At 36.8% G+C, this 23903-nt stretch overlaps 1 protein-coding gene across 10 annotated transcripts in view; it reads right to left on the reverse strand.

The window, feature by feature from the left end:
- The window catches only part of ACAP2 (ArfGAP with coiled-coil, ankyrin repeat and PH domains 2), a 181179-nt gene that overhangs the window by 34387 nt on the left and 122889 nt on the right, over positions 1-23903 (reverse strand). For 6 of the 10 annotated variants that reach the window (XM_063722606.1, XM_063722608.1, XM_063722607.1 and 3 more), the window contains exons 9-12: positions 17837-17911; positions 16397-16408; positions 11639-11751; positions 3954-3974 (exon numbers count right to left, since the gene is read on the reverse strand). In XM_063722606.1, coding sequence (XP_063578676.1) covers positions 3954-3974; positions 11639-11751; positions 16397-16408; positions 17837-17911 — 221 coding nt within the window. The remainder of the gene's footprint in view (positions 1-3953; positions 3975-11638; positions 11752-16396; positions 16409-17836; positions 17912-23903) is intronic. The other 4 variants (XM_024244851.3, XM_054551001.2, XM_024244850.3 and 1 more) reach the window with 2 other exon arrangements.

Genomic DNA, 23903 nt, shown 5'->3' on the forward strand with positions numbered 1-23903 from the left:
AATAATAACTGTTTTAAAGTATAAATTTACAGTTTTTGAGGTTCCTCAAAAATAACTGAACTCTTTCCCCAGAAATAATTGCTTTTCTCATAAAGTTGGCATAAATGTATATTGTGAATAAAAGTATCCACTTGTGGCCAGGCACGGTGGGTCACGCCTATAATCCCAACACTTTGGGAGGCCAAAGCAAGTGGATCACCTGAGGTCAGGAGTTTGAGATCAGCCTGACCAACATGGTCAAACCTAGCCTCTAATAAAAAATACAAAAATTAGCTGGGCATGGAGGCAGGCGCCTGTAATCCCAGCTACTCAGGAGGCTGAGGCAGGAAAATCGCTTGAACCCGGGAGGCAGAGGTTGCAGTGAGCCGAGATCATGCCATTGCACTCCAGCCTGGGCGACCGAGCAAGACTCCGTCCCAAAAAAAAAAAAAAGTATCCACTTGTATACAGAAAAACATTGAAATAAATTGTGCTTTATTTTCAACTTTTCAGCAGATAATCCAGTAAGAGTTTGATTTGATAAGCAAAACAGAAAACTAATCATGTCAGAACCGACATCTAACAAGAGATAATCACAAATTAGCTTGGCCTTACTTTCATATAAAATACTCCTAAGTAAAATAATCAAAGTTATTACTACAAATGATTCAACTATTTATATGGTTCTGCTCATTACTGTAAATTATTAGGCAAACAATTTACTTACGATCTTTTTTAGAAGAAAAATCTAAGCTATGTATTACATATTTACTAATTCTAATTTATTAAAACAATAAAAGACCTAAAGGCATAAAAAAAATTCACAGCCAAAAGCCATTCAGAAAAGAAAGCAAAACTTCTTATCAAGCATGAAAGGTAAAACAGTATTTGAATCATTATTTTAAAATTAGTTTCATGTGAGATGATTTCTATTGTAACATTAGTTATTAATCAATTAGCAGATATTCTACCTTTTCATTGATACTAATATGAAGCATTAGAAATTGTATTTAGACATTTAGAATTTCTGTTTTTAAAAACTAATTATCCAAAGCTGTTCTCATCTCATGACTAGAAGATGCTTTTCCACTTTTAAGCCATTTACTAGACAGACTGTTAGGTTTTCTTGCCACTTAAAGAGGAATCACCTTTACCATTAAAAACGACATTTGTTAAATAAGCATCTAGATAAAATGAGCTGGGTTGCCTCTAAATGCAAATCATCAAGAGGTAGGCTAGAAAAGGAAGAACTTCTGGGTTTCTTTACTTTGGGACAGATAGTTGGTTAGAAATGTTAAGGAAATACCTACAAACAAACAAAATGGTGCAACCCTGCCACATGGGATGACATGCAATGGAAACAATCTCATACTGATGAAAGCGTTTATGTAAAAATCATTTGAAGTAGGATGAACTGTAGTACTACAAAATCATTTGTTTTATATCACAGTAAATTCTGTAATTTGATGAAAGCTACCAAGAGTTTTACTGAACAACAACAAAAAAAACACACTTATGTAAATTTTTCACGCTTCTGAGGTCTTCAAAAAATTAACTTCTGTTGACCAGCTGCATCTTAGGACAATATCTTCTAAAAATAGCATTAAAACTTATGTTGTTGTCAAAGACCTATCCCTCTGATTATTAGCCTAAGGATCATATGTATTTCTGAAACCCAGTTCCTCTGCCATCTGCTTCTGATGACGTTTTCATAACATCAGTTTTTATAAACTGAGGAAAGAAAATATAAACTCTTAATTTTACATCTCTTAAGGAAAAACGTCATATATCCTACGTAGAAAACATTTTTTCAATTATTATACTAAGATTTGTGTGTCTCACGACACTCACTCCTCCATTGCTATTATAAATTAAAAAAAACTAGTACCATTGACCAAAACTTTAATCAGGTAAGTAAAAGGGAATATAATTTTTAATTATTTCTATAGAATAATCCTAGTTATTATTAACATTTCATTGTGTGTTGTTTTTTTGTTTTTTTTGAAGCAGAGTCTCACTCTGTCGCCCAAGCTGGAGTGCAGAAGTGCGATCTTGGCTCACTGAAACTTCCACTTTCTGGGTTCAAGCGATTCTGGTACCTTAGCCTCCCGAGTAGCTGGGGTTACAGACACACGCCACCACACCCTGCTAATTTTTGTATTTTTAGTAGAGACGAGGTTTTACCATGTTGGCCAGGCTGGTCTCTAACTCCTGGTCTCAAGCGATCCACCCACCTTGGCCTCCCAAAGTGCTGGGACTACAGGCGTGAGCCACCACGCCCAGCCCTAGTTGTTATTAACATTTCTAAGAAAAGGAAAAGTAGGACTTAAAAACAGCTCATGGACTGGGAAATATAGAAAAAATACTTAACTTTGGATTCAGAAACTGACCACAAAGCCAAAATACAAGACAGTTTTCTGTTTTTGTTTTTGAGATGGAGTCTCACTCTGTTGCCCAGGCTGGAGTACAATGGCATGATCACGGCTCACTGCAACCTCTGCCTCCTGAGTTCAAGCGATTCTCCTGCCTCAGTCTCCTGAGTAGCTGGGATTACAGGCATGCACCACCACGCCCAGCTAATTTCTGTATTTTTAGTAGAGACGGGGTTTTGCCATGTTGGCCAAGCTGGTCTTGAACTCCTGACCTCAAGTGATCCACCCGCCTCAGCCTCCCAAAGTGCTGGGATTACAGGCATGAGCCACCGTGCCCAGCCAAGACAGTTTTTAAAATAGAAAAATTTCTTGCTTCATTAAGAAAAATAAGGTACCACTTTGTATCTCAAATTGAAATAACTCAATATAATACATATTTTATTAAATTCTAAATATTATACTTTCAAATATATTTGTTGTAAATATTAAATTTATAAATTATTAAATATTATTAACACACCAATTAGAGCTTCCAAATGACAAAATTTGGGCAGGAAAAGAAAAAAATACATTAAAAAAATCGAGTTATCTTTTACCATGTTTGATCACTAGTCCCAGACTGCTCTTGAAATCAAGAACATGAGTAAAAGTCAAACTTCTAAATCTGTAGAAGCTTTATCACTAGAACTATATGGATGATGGGTTTATTTACACATTCATGTATGTGCCAAACAGGTAAATAACTGGTAAAAATTAAAAGCCTGAACATGAATGCTCCTTTACTTCAATTTATTTTTATACAGAGAAAATAAATGGCAAAACAAAAAAAGGTAACGAACTGACAATGTATTCTTTCAACATAATCAATATGGTTTTACCAAAAGGACTAATCCTAGTTACTGCTCAAATTTTTAAAAAGAGTTTACTAGCTTATTTCCCTCTGTATTTTTATTTGTTTAGACATATATGTAATTTTTTTAGAGACAGGGCCTCACTGTCACTCAGCCTGGAGTGTTGTGGTGCAATCATAGCTCACTGCAGTCTGGAAATCCTGGGCTCAAGTGATCCTCCCACCTCAGCCTCTGGAGTAGCTGGGACCACAGAGGCATGCCACCACATCCAGCTAACTTCTTATTTATTTATTTATTTATTTATTTATTTATTTTGGCAGAGACGGGGTCTTGCTATGTTGCCAGGACTGGTCTCCAATTCCTGGGCTCAAGTGATCCTCCCACCTCAGCCTCTGAAGTAGCTGGGACCACAGAGGCATGCCACCACATCCAGCCTTTATTTCTCTTTTTAAAAAAATTAGATATGTTTAAAAAAAAAAAGTAAATTACTCAATCTGTATCTTCTTTGGGTAATTACAAATAAATCAAATATTCCTTTACAGATTAAAACAAATTGAGGAGATGTGCAATTAAAACGTATAATTCCATTTCTCAAATAAAATATTTATATTTTCTTCCCAATTTAAAACATAAAGAGACTTTTTATCCATTGCAAGTAATCCAACTGGAATGCAAGTTAATTATGAGCTTTCTCGTGCCAAAAAGGAAACTGGAGTAAGATGAGGGTAAAGGGAAGGAAGCCATTTGGTACCTGATATGATCGGGCTTTTTCCTGTCATGTGAAAAAACGGGGCAGGATTAAAACATAAGGGAAAGGTGGTAAAAGAATGAAAACGAAAAATGTGCAAAATAAGCAAAGGACTAGCATGATACGAAAATAAAGCGAGAATTAAGAAACAAGCTTAAGCTCTGAACCTAACAAAATAATCAAAAGTATCTGTTGCGTTTTATTTACTTTTTACACACATATGCATTTGTACAATTAATTCCAACTCTTAAGACTTTGAAAATTTCAGGAATATTCAAAAAGTTCTTCAAATACTATGTTACAGGAAGTTCTGGTAGGACTTAGCATACTTGGATATACTATTATTTTCTGCCTCAATGGTCACGGCTATAAAATACAGATTGCACCTCGCGCCTCATCTTAATAAGCTGCTCCTAAAAATTAAGGAAAATAATCACCGTAGGAATTGCCTATACAAACCTGAGATAAATGAAAAGTTTCCATAAAGAAAGTAGGTTCACTAAATAGAGAATGTCAAAGATTATAAAATATTAGCCAAATAAACATTTCTCCCAATTGCCCATCCCATTTTCATGAACTGATATCAGTGACTTGAAGGCCACACATACGTAGTATTAATCTTTAATCTATGTATATATTTCTTATAATACAAAAGGCCAATAGAAATAAAACATTTACATCTATACCAGCAGCATACAGAACATTTTGCTTTAAAATACCATGTAGTACATTCTACGCTTTTAGCTGTATTTTCTATTTCAACGAAGACTGAGCATAGCAAGTAATTATTCAGTTTTGTTATTAGTTTTTCCAAGTTATCACTAAATAAATTATGTTAGTATCTATTTATTTTCCTTCTTCATCTTTTCTGAATTTAATCATAAAAAGCAAAAGAGAATATAAGTTCTAATAATCCACCAATTTGAGCCTGAAAGGAAGCTGCCACACTGAGAAAATGACCCAACAAAGAAAGATTATGGTGGTGACCTCACTTATATCTTCAGAAAAATATATTTTATAGATTTATAGAATTTTTGAGATATTACCAACTACAACAGTCCACATAAGACACAAAACTTTTCACTCCTTATGCTATTTCAATCGCATCATACAAAATATTATCTATTCAATTAAATTCCAGATTTTGGAATGACATGAAATACACTTGTAATTTATGAAGCACAAAGTGAGGTTTTATTAAAACTATCTGGAAATTCCTAGTCACACTCACATTTCTCTGAGGAAGAAAGTATTTTTTTTTTTTTTTTAATTTTTGTGGGTACATAGTAAGTGTATCTTATTTATGGGAGAAAGAAGATTTTTTTTTTTCTTTTTTTGAGACGAAGTCTCACTCTGATCGTCCAGGCTGGAGTGCAGTGGTACAATCTCGGCTCACTGCAACCTCTGCCTCCCTGGGTTCAAGTGATTTTCCTGCCTCAGTTTCCCAAGGAGCTGGGATTACAGATGCGTGCCACCATGACCGGCTAATTTTTATATTTTTAGTAGAGACAGGGTTCTCACCATGTTGGCCAGGCTGGTCTTGAACGCTTGACCTCAAGTGATCTGCCCACCTCAGCCTCCCAAAGTGCTGGGATTACAGGCATGAGCTACCATGCCCAGCCAGAAGGTCTTTTTAAGTAGTTGATTTTGATAAGACTGTATGCAATAATTCCATAGAAGTATAGGTAATAGCAAATGTGTGGTACCCTATGGTGACTAAAACAAAAAAGGTACCCTAAAAGTAATCCATAAACAATCCCAAAAAAATATTTCAATAGCAGGCAGAAAAATCTTCATATTTGAATCACTGGATTCCTGAATTTTTAAAATTAACTCACCAATATCATAAATACAGTCTTTTACTCAAAGTCCAGTAAAATAAATTAAGCTGGGCAGAGAATTGGATTTTGAGAACTTCTAAGAAATTTAAATTCCAAATTTTTAATATTAAAAAGCAGAAGAGAATTCTAAATAACATTTAAAAGATTACTCTTCTTTCCTCTCCCTTCTGTCTAGTTCCTTATCTATCACCTAGAAAATACTTAAAGACTTTAGTCACAAGGTTTGGACTTTCATTGATTGGCTGATTGAGACAGGGTCTCCGTCACCCAGGCTGGAGTGCAGAGGCACAATGCAGAGGCTCACTGCAGCCTCAATCTCTTGGCCTCAAGCAGTCTTCCCGCCTCAGCCACCTGAGTAGCTGGGGCTACAGGCACCACACCACCACACCTGACTAATTTTTATATTTGTTTTTTGTAGAGATGGGGTTTCACCATGTTGCCCAAGCTGGTCTCCAATTCCTGGGCTCAAGCAATCTGCCTGCCTTGGCCTCCCAAACTGCTGGAATTAGAGGCATGAGCCACAATGACTGGCCTTATATGCTATATTCTTTTACAAGTGAGAATTTTACTAGTGTTTTCGGCAAAACGTTCTTCAACAGCATGTGAAAACGATATTAATTTGCTATCCACAATTTTTCCTAATAATGTAAGTGTTTCAGGAAGTTCTTTTAAGATGAAGTATTTGTTCATAGTTGAAGTTGTATTTTGTTCTATCAAAATAAAGATGGTTTGGAATTTTCACAGCAAGTAAGAAAAATGCCACAGGATACTTGAGGAAGAGTTCAGAGCTCCAGCTTTTGCACCGCAATTTGTTCACAAACCAGCTGTGTGACCACTATCTCTCTGCAGCTCCATTTCTTTATTGAAAATAAGGGTGCTCTACAATCTATGATTCTAATCAATAACTGCCATTTCACTACGTATAGATGGCATCGCCTTTAAAACAGCCTAATTTCCAAAGGCATTGTTTTTTCACTCTGTAAATAGGAGGTAATGTCTACAACTGAAAATTTAGCCATCATTCCTCACTGGATTTTAGCTGCGTTTTAATATCCATGCCAATGTAATTCAGAAAACAAATAATAATGAAAAGGTTCATGTATGAATCAAAATTGATTTCCTTCTATTGTCCTAAATGGCAGTGCAATATTCCACTAACACTTGCTATGCTTCATTTTGAAGTCTGAGACCATCTCTCATTGGAGTAGTCCATGGAAGTTCATTTCTTTTCTTCTTAACGTAATGGTATGTTTCTATGGATTTACTGTACTTTCACTTTGTTAAACTTTAAGTAGGTTGTTTTGAAACCTGAAGGCTAAAATTCAATTCTGCCATTATATCATGAAAACATACTGGTGAGTAATCTTTATTATAAACACTCACCAGTCAAGCTGTTTTTTTTTTTTTTTCCAACTTCTACTCTGGCTACAGAACTTTGTCAGGAAAGGCTTAAAAGGCTACTGTCTTACTTTTTAGAGCTTAGAAAATGTAATTTTAAGTTTTCATTTTCACTTTAGCTAGAAACATTATTTCTAACCACACCACTTGAGTTGGTCCTTCTATATTCATGTACTATTCTTATTTTTATTTATTTATTTATTTATTTATTTATTTAAGAGACAGAGTCTCACTGTGTCGCCCAGACTGGAAGTGCAGTGGCACAATCTTGACTCACTACAACTTCTGTCTCCTAGGTTCAAGCGATTCTTCTACCTCAGCCTCCCAAGTAGCTGGGATTACAGGCATGCACCACCACATCCAGCTAATTTTTTCTATTTTTAGTACAGGGTTTCACACTGTGTTGGCCAGGCTGCTCTCAAACTCCTGGCCTCAAGTGATACACTCACCTCAGCCTCCCAAAGTGCTAGGATTACAAGCATGAACCACCATGTCCAGCCCATGTATTATTTTTAAAGCTCTCTAAACTCAGGTTTAACATCAAATATAATCACTATTCTTTCCATTTTAGATTCACTCTCAGGTTCAGAAAAATTATTTTGAATAAAATAAACCATCTACCATGTAAACATCTGGCAATATCAAATGCTAGGGGCAATGCCCAATAAATCACTGACATTCGGAAATGTCAGTGAATTTTTTTTCTTTTTTTTGAGACAGAGTCTCACCCAGGCTGGAATGCAGTGGTGCAATCTCGGCTCACTGCAGCCTCTGCCTCCTGGGTTCAAGCAATTCTCCTGCCTCAGCCTGCCGAATAGCTGGGATTACAGGCATACACCACCACGCCAGGCTAACTTTTGTACTTTTAGTAGAGATGAGGTTTCACCATGTTGGCCAGGCTGGTCTCAAACTCCTGACCTCAAGTGATTCACCTGCCCCAGCCTCCCAAAGTGCGGGATTACAGGTGTGAGCCACCATGCCCACCCAGTGAATGTTTTTTCTGTATAACCTTGACACCAAGACATAAAAATAATTATACTAGAAACCCATTTTAATAAAACATTAAATTTTTCCATTTAACAAAAATGTACACAAAGTTAAACTTACTAGGAAATTATATTTACTTTACTAATGTCCATTTTTTAAAAATAAAAACAACCTTCATCATTAAATTCATATTCTCAAGTAATAAACACATTATAACCAATAATATAACAGTAAATCAACCAGAATCCAACTACTACTCATATTACAGAATTTTTTTGACTACTTTTTTATTTTTGGCAAAAATAGAGGCATCCTTGAATAAAAGATAATCACTGATACCCAGAAGAATGATCCTGCGACAACCAATCTTTTGGTTGAAGCTTTAATGTCTGAAGTTATTTCATTTTAGTATATTACTACATGAGAGAATACAATGAAATATTTTATACATTCTTTTAACAGAATTTAACAGATTTACATTTTATAAAAATTTGTTTAGCAACACCTTCCAAGTTTTTGGTAGCCATCAAGTTTAGAATAAAGGAGCATCAACTGCCACAACTTCATATATGAAAAAATTCCTATTTCCTGAAACTCCTGTTTTATTGAAGTTATTGCAAAGATCAAAAGATCAGGATCACCTAGCTTAAAGATTCATAAGCATTTTGTTCACAAAGGGCAGGAAAAAAAAAGATTCATACGTGATATGGACTGGCTCTGTGTCACTACCCAAATCTCACCTTGAACTGTAATCCCCACGTGCCGTGGGAGGGATATGGTGGCAGGTGACTAGGTCATGGGGGCGGTTTTCCCCATGCTGCTCTTGTGATGGTGAACGAGTTCTTAGGAGACCTGATAGTTTAAACGTGGCAGTTTCCCCTGAGCGCTCTCTCTCTCCTGCCACGTTTGTGAGGAAGATGCCTGCTTCCCCTTCCGCCACAATTCTAAGTTTCCTGAGGCTTCCCCAGCCACGGAGAACTGTGAGTCAATTAAAACTCCTTTCTTTATAAATTACCCAGTGTCAGGTAGTATCTTTACAGCAGTGTGAACATGGACTAATACAGAGAACTGGTACCAGCAGAGTGGGGTACTGCTATAAAGTTAATCTGAAAATGTGGAAGCCACTTTGGAAATGAGTAACAGGCAGAGGTTGGAACAGTTTGGAGGGCTCAGAAGGCAGGAAGATGAGGGAAAGTTTGGAACTTCCAAGAGACTTGTTGAATGCTTTTGACCAAAATGCTGATACTGATATGGACAATGAAGTCCAGGATGAGGTGGTCTCAGATGGAGATGAAGAACTTATTGGGAACTGGAACAAATGTCACTCTCGCTATACTTTAGCAAAGAGACTGGCAGCATTTTTTGCCCCCGCCCTAGAGATCTGTGGAACCTTAAACTTGAGAGAGAGGATTTAGGATATCTGGCAGAATAAATTTCTAAGCAGGAAAACATTCAAGAGGTGACTTGACTTTTCCTGAAAGCGTACCATTATATGTGTTCACAAAGAAAAGATACGAAATTGGAACTTAGTTTAAAAGGGAAGCAGAGTATAACAGTTTGGAAAATTTGCAGCCTGACCATGAGGTACAAAAGAAAAATCCATTTTCTGAGGAGAAATTCAAGCCAGCTGCAAAAATTTGCATAAATAATGAGGAGCTGAATGTTTACATCCAAGACAATGGGAAAAATGTCTCCAGGGCATGTAAGAAATCTTTGAGGCAGCCCCTCCCATGACAGGCCCAGAGACCTAGGAGGGAAAAATAGTATTGTGGGCCAGGGCCCAGGACCCTGCTGCTCTGTGCAGCCTTGGAACTTGGTGCCCTGCATCCCAGCCACTCCAATTTCAGCCATGGCTAAAAGAGGCCAAGGTACAGCTCGGGCCACTGCTTCAGACTGGGCAAGCCCCAAGCACTGGTGGCTTCCACGTGGTATTAGGCCTATAGATGCATGGAAGATGAGAATTTAGGTTTGGGAACCTCCACCTAGATTCCAGAGGATGTATAGAAATGCTTGAAGGTCCAGGCAGAAGTCTGCAGCAGGGGAGGAGCCCTCATGGAGACCCTCTCCTAAGGCAGTGCAGAAGGGAATGTGGGATTGGATCTCCCACATACAGTCCCCACTGTGGCACTGCCTAGTGGAGCTTTGAGAAGAGGGCCACCATCCTCCAGACCCCAGAAAGGTAGATCCACCAACAGCTTGCACCATGCACCTGGAAACACTGCAGGCACTCAATGCTAGCCCATAAAAGCAGCGCAGGGGCTATACCCTGCAGAGCCACAGAGGTGGAGTTGCCTAAGGCCATGGGAACCCACTCGCTGCATAGCCTGCCCTGGAATGTGAGACATGGAGTCAAAGGAGATTTTAGAGCTTTGAGATTTAATGACTGCCTGGCTGGGTTTCGAACTTGTGTGGGGCCTGTGACCCCTTTGTTTTGGTCATATTTTCCCATCTGGAATGGGAACATTTACCCAATGCCTGTACCTCCCTTGTATCTTGGAAGTAACTAACTTGTTTTTTATTTTACAGGCTCATAGACAGAAGGGACCCTTGTCTCAGATGAGACTGTGGACTTGGACTTTGAGTTAACGCTGGAATGAGATAAGACTTTGGGGAACTGTTGGGAAGTCCTGATTGATTTTGAAATGTGAAAAGGACATGAGATTTGAGAAAGGCCAGGGGTGAAATACGGTTTGGCTCTGTATCCCCACCCAAATCTCATCTTAAATTGTAATCCCCACATGTTGAAAAAGGGACCTGGCGGGAGGTGATTGGATCATGGGAGCAGAGTCCCCCATGCTGTTCTCATGATAGTGAGGGAGTTCTCACAAGATACAATGGTTTAAAAGTGGCAATTTCCCCTGAGCACTCTCTCTCTGTTCCCTTGCAAAGAAGGTGCCTGCTTCCCCTTCACCTTCCGCCATGACTGTAAGTTTCCTGAGGCCTCCCCAGCCATGGAGAACTGTGAGTCAATTAAAACTCCTTTCTTTATAAATTACCCAGTCTCAGGTAGTATCTTTATAACAGTGAGAAAATGGACTAATACAATAAGCAAACACTAAGTAAAAATGTACATAAACATCATATAGAGGAGAAACCAAAAGAAAAAAGAAAGCTCACTTGTCCTATTCATAATTTGTACTCAAATCTATTTTATGACAAATATAGGAGGTAGACCATATTCAAAATTTATTTACCATAATGAGCTAGCACTACAGACCAAGCATTATAAAAATTCTCCTTGCTCCCTTATTTAATCCTTTCTTATTTTTAGAATTTAGAATTAATGATTTTATTCTTCACCTGCTTCTAAAGGGCATCTATCTTCAATAGACTGGGTTCAGTAAAGTTTCTATGGAATTTACAGAAGTTAAAGAATTATGAAGGAGAGAGTTGTCAAATCACAGAGAAAGTCAGAAAATCAAAACCACATACAGATCAAGACTAGTATTTGAAATATATTACCTGTTCCAAGTTTTGAAGGCATTGCTGGCTCGTTTGAACAGATATCCTTCCATAACTATGCCATTTGCAGCATCTACGTTATATTCTAACTTAGAATCATCACTGGAGAAATCCTAGACAAAATAACACATAAAGAAGTTCATATGACTTGACTAAGTTTCCTAGACAAGAAATGGATCCTAAGAGTTCAAAAGGAAGAAAAGGCAGTTATATTAAGACAGTTACAACAATATTAATAAGAAAAATGAAGGGGGACTCAATCAATAATAAAGAAATGTTTCAATACATTAAAGTATTTGACTTTAGTAGGTTATTTTATGCAATACTTATTGTGATGACCTAAGGACATATAATTATATAGAATATAGTGCAAAACAGAAAATAAATAAATATAAACTGTATATACATGGTGATTAAAAGCACAAAATAATATGTATACAAATAAACAAGGGAAACAACTAAATACTACACAGGGTATGACGTTGAAAGTTCTTTTGTTTTATCACAACTTTTTTTTTTTTTTTTTTTTTTTTGAGACAGAGTCTTGCTCTGCCGCCCAGCCTGGAGTGCAATGAAGTGATCTCAGCTCACTGCAACCTCTGCCTCCTGGGTTCAAGTGATTCTCCCGTCTCAGTCTCCCATGTAGCTGGAATTACGGACATACGCCATCATGCCCAGCTAATTTTTGTATTTTTGTAGAGACAGAGTTTCACCATGTTGGCCAGGCTGGTCTTGAATTCCTGACCTCAGGTGATCTGTCTTCCTCAGCCTCCCAAAGTGCTGGGACTACAGGCATGGGCCACTGTGCCCAGCCTATCACAATATTTTATGGTGATATGTGTTAACAATTTTTTAAAGTATATGGTTATATTTAATTGGGATTATTTAAAGTTACCACTATTTTCTAAATATATTACTACCATGGTAGTTCTTTTTTTTTTTTTTTTTTTTTTTTTTTTGAGACAGAATCTCACTCTGTCACCCAGGCTGGAGTGCAGTGGCGCAATCTCGGCTCACTGCAACCTCTGCCTCCCGGTTCAAGTAATACTCCTGCCTCAGCCGCCTGAGTAGCTGGGACTACAGACGTTTGCCACCATGCCCAGCTAATTTTTGTATTTTTAGTACAGACAGGATTTCACCATGTTACCCAGGCTGGTCTCAAACTCCTGACTTCAAGTGATTCACCTGCCTCGGCCTCCCAAAGTGCAGGAATTACAGGTGTGAGCCATTGAGCCCGGGCATGGTAGTTCTTGAATCTGACAGTGTCTATGGCATTTTTTCCTAAAATAAAATTTAGTTTTCAAAGGAAACGGATCTTAGTCTACAGTTTGAAGTGGGCAAGTTGAACTCACTTTTTTATGAGTACTATGAAATCACTCATAGTCTTCTTCTAGCGTTCTAATTATCTAAATCTTCACCTGAATGCAATTTAAACTTTCAATTTTCTTCCAAACATTCATGAAGTTTGGAAATCAGAAATTCAATATTTAAAATATTGCCTAACAAACTTCAAAGCATTTTGAACAAAACTCTTAAGACTGCTGTTTTCAGCAAATCTAAAACTCTAAAGCCAGTCCCATAACTTTTAAAATTCCTCCTGGACCAATAATTAAAATGAGAATTCTACCCTATTAAGGAATAGTAAACATCCTGTCTTGGGAAACATTTTGGCAGCATCTACTGAGATGCTGGGGCCCTGCACCAGAGGGAAGGCAGAGTGACAATCATCTAAGGGCCCTCCAAATTTAAGAGTATACTAAGTCAGGAACAGGAAACAGACTAAATTCAGAATTTCAAAAGAGGAAAAAAAAATAACCTCTCCTGACACCTTTGAAACTAACCACGAAAAGACCTGATAATCCAAAATAATCAAATGAAGCAGAATCTGTAAACGAATTGCTACATTGCTTCCTACTTCTTCTTTGGGGAGAAAAAAAAAATCAGGGAAACTTTAATGCCCTCATTTAAAATTTATTTGAGGCTATAATTCATTTAATTATACAGAGAGAATTAAGTAAGCAATAAATATAAATATAATTGACTTTGTTAACATTCTAAAGGTTTCATTTGTAACATCTGTAGTTTTTCATAACCTTGGTCAACTTAAAAGACTTCCTTGAAAGTGCAGGGCATTACAAGTGTTTCTCTAATTTTCAACTATACTTCTTGAGATAAACTGTCTTCAATTTAATTACTATTAATATCAACTAATATTTTGTAGTACTTAAAATGTGACAGATTTCATAACAGCAATGAAATATGTTGGATGAAAGACATAGTGTTAGAATCTCCTTAAATACACTGATGACCTGACAACCTAGGAAGGAATACTCAAAGGCAAGAGATTGAGTGAAAACTGGAATTCAAAGAGGTAAGGAGGGCAAGGGCATCTGCCTATCAGGAGAACTTGAGTTTTGGTGTGAGGTCCAGGGAACAGAATGCAAAACCAAGGCTGGTCAAAGGGGAATCTAATAGAAACTTTCCCTTTGAAATAGCAAACAAGACAAGAAAAACCATTATTACCACTCTCACACAAGATCATGATGAAACTCCTAGCCAGCAAAATAACAAAAAAAAAAGTACAAGATTGGAAAGAAAGGAAAAAACTATCATTATTGGCAGATGATAACACTTCATACACAGAACATCCAAAAGAATTGAGATAAATCAATGTTAAAAGAGATTACTAGTTACAAAATCAATACAGAAAAATCAATTTTATCGCAGACAGAACAGTGGTAAAATAAATAAAGACAACATTCAGAATACAAGTGTCTAGGAATAAATCTAACAAAAGATGTACAAGAAAAATCATAAAACTTTATGAAAGCCCTTAAAGAAAACTTAAATAAATGGAGAATATACCAAGTGCATAGATTTGAAGATATAATAAAGTAAAGATATTAATTTTGATTCATACAAAATTGAAGGAGGGAAGGTAGGAAGCTTTGCTATTAGATATCAAGAATTTGCTTGCCAGGAACAGAATGACAAACATTCGTGTTCTCACTTATTTGTGGGATCTAAAAAATAAAACAACTGGACTCAAGGAGCTGGAGAGTAGGATGGTTACCAGAGGCTGGGAGTGGTGGTGGGAACTGGGGGTGTCAGTGAGTGGGGATGGTTAATGGATACAAAAAAAAAACAGAATGAATGAGACCTAGTATTTGATAGCACAACTGGGTGACTACAGTCAAAATAATTTAATTGTACATTTAAAAATAATTAAAAGAATATAATAGGATTGTTTGTAACATAAAGGATAAATGCTTGAGGGGATGGATACCCCATTTTCCATGATGTGATTATTATACATTGTATGCCTGTATCAAAATATTTCATGTACCCCATAAATAATACCACCTACTATGTACGCACAAAAATTAAAAATGAAAAATAAAAATGAAATAAAAAAATTTTAAAAAGCATTTGATCAACAATTGGGCAACCTGGTGGGAAAATAAGATAAAGACTAATAGTTCACAAATAGGATATCCAAATGACCAATAAATATAAGATGCCCATTAGTCAATAAAGAAGTCACTCTAAAGCCAAAAATAATTAAGACAGCATAGTATTGACAGTTTAGACAAAAAGACAGTGAAACAGAATACAGAAACTGAAATGGGCCTCACATATATGGAAATGTGATATATAACACAGGATATACCACAGAGCATTTGGGAAACAGCAAACTTTTTAATAACTAGTCTGGATCAACTGACTACCAGTGGGAGAATTAAAGGAAACTAGATCTCTACCTCACACCACACACAAAAACCCAATTAAAGATCTAAAAAGCGGCACAGTGGCTCACACCTGTAATCCAAGCACACTGGGAGGCCGAGGTGGATGGATCACCTGAGGTCAGGAGATCAAGATCATCCTGACCAACATGACGAAACCCCATCTCTACTAAAAGTACAAAAATTAGCTGAGCATGGTGGCGTGCGGCAGTAATCCCAGCTACTTGGGAGGCTGAGGCAGGAGAATCACTTAAACCCAGGAGGCGGAGGTTGCAGTGAGCGGAGATCATGCCACTGCACTCCAGCCTGGGCGACAGGACCAAAATAAAATTAAATAAAATAAAAAATAAAGACCTAAAAAGCAAATCTATAATACAAGAGATATCTCTTCATGATCTTGAAATGGAAAGGATTTACTGAACAAGACACAAAAAGCATCAACCGTAAGACTGATAAAAATAAGCTATATGAAAATTAAAAACACATATGCCTCAAATATATTATGAATTTGATCAAACGTCAGGCAGCCTGGTGGAAAAATGAGAGAAAGATTAATAGATGTTTTACAAGTAAGATATGCAAAAGACCAATAGATACAAGGTGCTGAAGCTCATTGGTCACTGAAGAAGTTAAAACTACAAGAAGATGCCTATATCTACTAATCAAATTGACCAAAATCTAAAAGTCTCAAAATATAATGAGCTGGCAAACAGGAACTCTCATATAGTGCTATCTGCTAAGATAGTATAATATTTTGAAAAACAATGTAACATTATCTACTTATGCTAAATGACCTGCTAACGCTAATACACCTTCTAACTCAGCAGTTTTACTCCTAGGTATAAATACATGAGAAACGTAAAATGCGTGCACGTATCCACACATGAATGTTCAAAGCATAACTGTTTCTCCAACTGATCAATTTACATTTTTGAAAAAATCTACATAACTACATGAGACATACTTTCCCTTAGTTTTTAGTCGATTTTTTTTTTTTTTTTTTTTTTTTTACCTGTAACGCAGCCTTGTGTCAGCATTTAAGGGCAGAAAAGAGGTCAGTATTCACAATGAGCAAAAAATAGCATTATTTTCTTTAAAGGAAAACAGTTGAATATTATTTAAAATCAAATAAGTTATTCTTAGAGTTAATAATTTACCATTTTTGAAGCTTCAGTACAACACTGAACTGTGTTCACAATAGGAAAAGATATTAAAAGATGTATAATGTTCATTAAGTAATTCAATTTAAGGAAATATTCGAATATTTCTACAAATACCATGATATCTCATTTTAATTAAAAACAATTGGTCCCAATTTTTAGCGATCTCTTCATGATCATGTCATTAAAACTCGTTACCCATCAACACATCATACTGTACACTCTAATTATGTAACATTTTTATCTGTCGACTTAAAATAAAAAGTTACCCAAACAAAAGTTAATCTAACTGTAAACGAAACAAAATAAAACGTGGAGTTTGTCTCACCTGACACTAACTAGAAAATAACTAACTTAAAGATGGTCTTGTAGAAATCTTTCCTTTAATTATTTTTCTTTGAGCATTAATAATCCATCATCAATTAAATTTTTCTTACTTTTATTATTGATTGTGTTTTCATTTTTTTCCATTGACATCTTCTATATCAGATCTAGTTTACTGGTATTTTAAATTCTAAATAAACCATTAAAAAGTTGATTTTACTGCTCAATACCAAGAAAACAGATTTCTTAAAGCAATGCCAGAAGGCATCCTGTGCGTACTTATATTTCTATATTCAACTTCAACAGTCTCCTTTTATTTTCAGATAACTACACAAAAAGTACCGCTGACTTTATAAGAAAGTTGAGTTGCAGGAATGTCACACTCAACTCTTTTAGCATGAAGAAATAAAAACTGGTTTAATATTTGAGTTTTCATTTTTAAAAATATTTTCAAAGTAAGCTTAGCCAGGCTTAGACAATTTAACAGGCAATGCAAGTGAAGTTTTAGCATCTCGTGACAGAGAGGAAAGGCTGCCTTGCAGTGACTGCAGTTGGAAAGTCTGTAAGACCAAACATGCATGTTGACACTAAGGTGCATCCACACCCCCTGCCCCGCAACACACACACAGACACACACTTTTACAGGGAGTTGGTGGTATCCTAAATGTAATTATGAATAGTGTTTTGAATTAACTAAAGGCCACTTTTAGCTTAGTTAAGGCCCTAAGAGATTCAAATTTTTATCAACTGGTTCAAGAAGCATAGCTTTCAAAGATCTGAAAAAATAACAAAATACATACCTTAAAATCTGAAGAACATTTTGCTCTTCAAAAACAGAAGAGGAGTTTATCTGCACAATTATTAGAACAACTCAAAAGATTTGTCCCGATACAATGATACCTTGCATAAACCAACAACCAAGCCATTGTATAAAGTGGAATTAATTTTTAATTTTTCCCCTGAAGTACCTTTTGTTGAATGGTGGAATGTTTTTGTTCCATTTCTCTTTTCTCCTTTGCTGCATCCACAACCAGTCGATCCAACTGTAAAAAGGGAAAGAGAAAACTGCAGACTTAAAAAAAGTATGGATTATTTTTTCAAACCATATTCCAAATCATTTCACAAATAAAAAATCACTCAATTTAAGCTTATCTAAAAAGATTTTGGCTAAACTTTGAAGTAGAAGTTCATGTTTTTTTCTGCTATCAAGTTCTCTTTGAGAAGATCCATATCTCCACCAGAAAAAAAAAATTTCCAAGAATAGTCATGGTGCCATACATATATGATTGGAGGCCTTGTCACAGGTACCCCAGTGATACATGTTCAATCCTTGAATAACGAAAATGACTCTAGCTTAAGTTCCTGCTGACCCACTAAGCAAATTCTGGTAGTTAAAATCAAAGATACCCACTTTTTGATGGGGTTGTTTGTATGCTAGATGACGAGTTGGTGGGTGCAGCGCACCAGCATGGCACATGTATACATATGTAACTTACCTGCACATTGCGCACATGTACCATACAACCTAAAGTATAATAATAATAATAATAATAATAATAAAGAAAAAAATAAAAAATAAAAAATAAAAAAAAATAAAAAAATAAAAAAATCAAAGATACGAAGAAGACACTAGTGACTTCTTTCCCAAATAGCAAAAAGTAGTGCAGCTAAACTATTATTAACCAGCTAACCTAGCTCTCACAAATTCACCCTAACAGCTACTTCCAATCATTCAAGATGCTTCTTCATGTTTTCAGGTTGGCTCCCTAATGTCATACTCAAATATAAAAAGAAGAAAAAATAATTCACAAGATAAAAAGAAAGCTAAAAATAATAATAAAAAAAGAATAGTCATCATTCATAAGACCAAGGTAGGAAATCAGCAATTCTTAAGGCTCATTTTTAAAAGCTCAAAAAACTTAATAAAACTATAAAACCCGGCCGGGCGCAGTGGCTCACGCCTGTAATCCCAGCACTTTGGGAGGACAAGGTGGGCAGATCACGAGGTCAGGAGTTCAAGAACAGCCTGGCCAACATAGAGAAACCCCGTCTCTCCTAAAAATACAAAAAATTAGCTGGGCATGGTGGCAGGTGCCTGTAATCCTACCTACTCGGGAAGCTGAGGCAGCAGAATCACTTGAACCCACGAGGCAGAGGTTGCAGCAGGCCAAGATCACACCACTGCACACTAGCCAGGGTGACAGTGCAAGATTCCATCGCCCCCCTCCCCCACACCAAAAAAAAATATATTATATATATATATGTGTGTGTGTGTATATATATATAATATATGTGTGTATATGTTATATATGTGTATATATAACATATATAACCCATTTTATATATATAACCCATTATATATACACATATATATGTGTATATATGTGTATATATTATATATGTGTGTATATATATACACATATATATATATACATAACTCATTTTTTTCTTGTTCCTTGGCATAGAAAGGATATCCATCATGAGGGAAGTATTTGATTTCCAGTAATATGTCAAGAGAAATGCACTGGCTTCTTGAAATTCTATTTGTTAAACTAACAATAATTGGGTTATACATTATTAATTATGTGGGTTTCATTGTCTAGACTATGATGATGCCTTTCCAATTCTGAACCTCCATCACCTCTAAATGATTAATACATGTTCGATAAGTGAATAAATTAAAACATACATATCAGATCAGCAGGAATATGGAGAAAGATAAGCATTAAATGTCTAAATATTTTAAGTTATATCTTTTAAAAACTAAATTTTTAAAAAGTCTTTTTCAAAAAAACTATTTGATCCCTTATCACAAATGATGTTTTTTCTACAGAAGAAGAATTCTAGTCACAGATAATATTACTGAATAGTAATAAAGATTAACCAAAAAAAAATACCCACAATGAAACAGATCTATCAGTATTATAAAGTACATGATATAGGTGGCAACTATGCTACTCTAGGATCTAATACACACATACCTTAGTGACATGTAGCATTGATTTAGTGGGTAATGCTGTACATGGTACGCTAGAAAAATATATTCTCACACAAGTTTCTTATGCGGAATGAGTGGACTAACCATCCTATGGGTTTTATGGCTCTGAGTGGCATATAAATATTATTCATTCATTCAGACTGAAATGCAGTACAAGGTAGCCCCCAAATTCAAAATATTTACAAATATGCACACATATACTTTACATATGAATTCTGCAATACAGGTGATGGTCTTCTGCCTAATTGGTAAGAAATGTCTCTTGCGGCTGGGTGTGGTGGCTCACGCCTGTAATCCCAGCACTTTGGGAGGCTGAGATGGGCGAATCACGAGGTCAGTAGATCAAGACCATCCTGGCTAACACGGTGAAACCCTGCCTCTACTAAAAATACAAAAAAATTAGCCAGGCGTGGTGGCAGGCGCCTGTGGTCCCAGCTACTCGGGAAGCTAAGGCAGGAGAATGGCATGAATCCGGGAGGCGGAGCTTGTAGTGAGCCAAGATCGCGCCACTGTACTCCAGCCTGGGCAACAGAGCGAGACTCTGTCTCAAAAAAAAAAGGAAATGTCTCTTGCATCTCTAACCCCACTGCTATTATAACAGGAAAGTGGGGACAATTCTCCCTCTCTGATGGGGAAAAAGAATAAAGAAAAAATATCTTTCATGATGATGGGGGTTTGGGGGAAGGCATGAGTTGGGGAAGTGTGAAGACTGGCAGAGTCTTATCTTCTAGACATTGGGAAATGTATCAGGAAGATAACTTGGAGCAGAGTAAAAAGGGTCCCGTGTTTGTATTAGTACTGGACATTATCAATGTTAATAGGTTCCTATAACTAAGCAGGTATCCCTGGTCCTTCTGTGTTTTAAACCCCTTCCACTCCCACCAACCTCAGATACCATTGCTTCTCTTTCTCCTTTTCAACTTCTCCCTCTTGAACCACCATCTGCTTTTAAGTTGGTGCAAACCATTCTACCTTAATAAAACCGCTAACCCACACTCTTTTTCCAGCTACCACATTCTTTCCCTCTTTCCTTCATAACACAACTTCTTTAAAATATTACCACCTTCTGTATTTGCCCATTTCATATTCATCTACCCACTGTAATTCAGCTTCTACTGCCTGGGTCCCCAGCTCCATGGAAACAGCATCTCTCACAGAGGTAACAACTTTTTGCTGCTAAATCCAACAGGTATTTCTCAGTCCTAGGTTTACTTAACTTTCTAATAATTGAAGCTGATAACCACTCCTTCCCTTTGAAACACTTTTCCTGGCCTACGATGGCAGTCTCCTGTTTTTCTACTTCCTCACTCATCTATGTCCTAACACAGCTTCTCTTACCTAGCCATCTCAAAATTTAGTCTTTCTTAGGTCCCTGCCCCAAGTCAGCTTCTCTTTCTACTCCATACCAGTGGACCTTAGCCTTAACTTACAAATAAAAATCTTCATGTATGGTGTCTAGGCAACTAGATTTTTTTTTAAATAGCTCTATGATTCAGAGATATCTAACTCACCCCCCATCAACTCACCCACTCTTGTGGTTGCAATCAGCAACTATATGCTACTGATTCATTTAGTCTATCTCCCTCTTTTGCACTCCACATATATCCACTTAGACATCTTATCCTCACAAATCAATATATTTAAGCATGAACTTATCACGCCCTTCCACCCTCGAATTGGCTGTCTATTAACCCTCAAATCTAACCATTTCTATCTCTACTGCCATGACTTTAGTTTCAGATGCCATTATCTACTAATTATGAAAAGAATATTGTAATTGGCCACCTCTAACCCGGCCATCTTATCCACTAGGCACTATAGGCTCTGGGGCTTAGATGTTTTTCAAGGACCTGCAGACTTATTTGAGATCTAGAGAGGGGGTAAACCTATAAAACTAAAATGACTGAATGTTTTAAAAACACATAATTTTTTCAGCTAGTCAACTGCAATTCAACTCATACTGCTTTTATAAATTATACTGAACATAAGATGAGAGCGCAATCTAATATTTGATAGTATGTGAGGGATGTCTAAAACCTAGGAAGGTCTCTCCTTACCCCCAAGTCTGGCTTACATGTCCTGTCTATATGTTCCTGCAACACTTTGACCCTTCCCTATATGGTGGAAAAGGCCAGCTGTCCCTCAATATCTATTTTCTCCTTCTTCCTTAACAATGGACCCCCTAAATTCTAGCAGGTCACATGGCTACCTGGCATTAAGGTTAATTTCCCTTGCAGCTATTGTGACCCTATGACTAAGGACTTGGCATTGGGATATATGTAGAAGTGATATGTACAATTTCTAGGAAATGTGCTTAAAGAGAGAAAACGTATCTTTCATCCTCCTTTCCTTCCTCCTATTAGCTGAAATTTGGGTATGATAGCTAAAGCTTGATTAGCCACTTTCAACCATGAGGTAGAATCAAAAAACATAAGCCTGCACTCCTGCTAACCAAGTGGCCACCATACCATGTCTTTGACTTTACATAAGAGAAATAAAACTCTTTTTTAAATTACTAGTATTCTTGGTTTTCTATTACTTGCAAACAAACCTCATCCCAACTGTTACACACACACACACGGTATTTAGCACAGAGATTAAGAGTGTGGTCACTTGTTGGCTTCTCCCAAGAGACTAAGTTCTGTAGAGGCAGAAAACAGAATACATGTAATCCACGGCATACACCCTACATGTCTTTCCCCCGTCTCAACACACACACACACAAACCACAACTCACATATACTCTGGTCAGTAAATGCAATTCCCATTCCACTCTTACCTTTTTCCTTAAACTCAATTTTTCTTTTCCTTTTTTTTTGAGACAGAGTTTCCCTGTCACCCAGGCTGGAGTACAATGGCCCGATCTTGGCTCACTGAGAACTCCACCTCATGCCTCAGCCTCCCAAGTAGCTGGGATTACAGGCGTATGCCACCATGCCTGGCTAATTTTTGTATTTTTAGTAGAAACGGGGTTTCACCATGTTGGCCAGGCTGGTCTCAAACTCCTGGCCTCATGTAATCTGCATGCCTCAGCCTCCCAAAGTGCTGGGATTACAGGCATGAGCCACCATGCCTGACCTAAACTCTATTTTTCATCATCAATCCCCTCCTCTTGGAAACTAAACTGAGACATCTTGAGAAAGAAAATCACCTAAAAATGGACAGTGTTAAATAAAGAATGTTTGTCTATAAAAAACAATGTCCCCCAAACAGATCTAATATGTTATGATCAGATATGAAAAAATAATTTGAACATAATGACATTTTTATACATATAAAATTTGTATGTATATGTATAGAACTATTACACATAACCGCCAGGCACGGTGGCTCACGCCTGTAATCTCAGCACTTTGGGAGGCTGAGGCGGGCAGATCACGAGGTCAGGAGACCGAGACCATCCTGGCTAACACGGTGAAACCTCGTCTCTACTAAAAATACAAAAAATTAGCCAGGCATGGTGGCGGGCGCCTGTAGTCCCAGCTACTCAGGAGGCTGAGGCAGGAAAATGGCGTGAACCTGGGAGGCAGAGCTTGCAGTGAGCTGAGATCCCGCCACTGCACTCCAGCCTGGGCGACAGAGCGAGACTCCATCTCCAAAAAAAAAAAGAACTATTACACATAGCCATAGAATGCCACATGTGACTGCATGAAATGAAAAAGTTCCCAAGAGCTCTACAATTTTAAGATTCTAAAATTTTTTTATTCAGATAACAAGATACAAGTTTTCAGGAAATAAAAAAAGAGCTATAACTCAACTGAAAAGCAAATTGGAACAATAACTCAATTATTCAAATGTACAAAATTTAAATATAAGTCCAGTTATGTAGACTGCAAAGCAAACACTTTGTTTTTAAATTCTCCTTTTCAATACCTTCACATACAAACTAACATAAGGTTCTTTTTACTTTTGATTTCATTTTTTGGGTATACCCAAAACGCAAACATTTGGGTATTTAACCCATATATAAATCTGCTATAGCATCCAACTTCATTCTTCATTAAGTAAATAAAACATCAAGTCCTCCTTGATATGGT

This window comes from Pongo abelii, chromosome 2 (genome assembly GCF_028885655.2).
Source record: "Pongo abelii isolate AG06213 chromosome 2, NHGRI_mPonAbe1-v2.0_pri, whole genome shotgun sequence".
NCBI lineage: Eukaryota > Metazoa > Chordata > Mammalia > Primates > Hominidae > Pongo > Pongo abelii.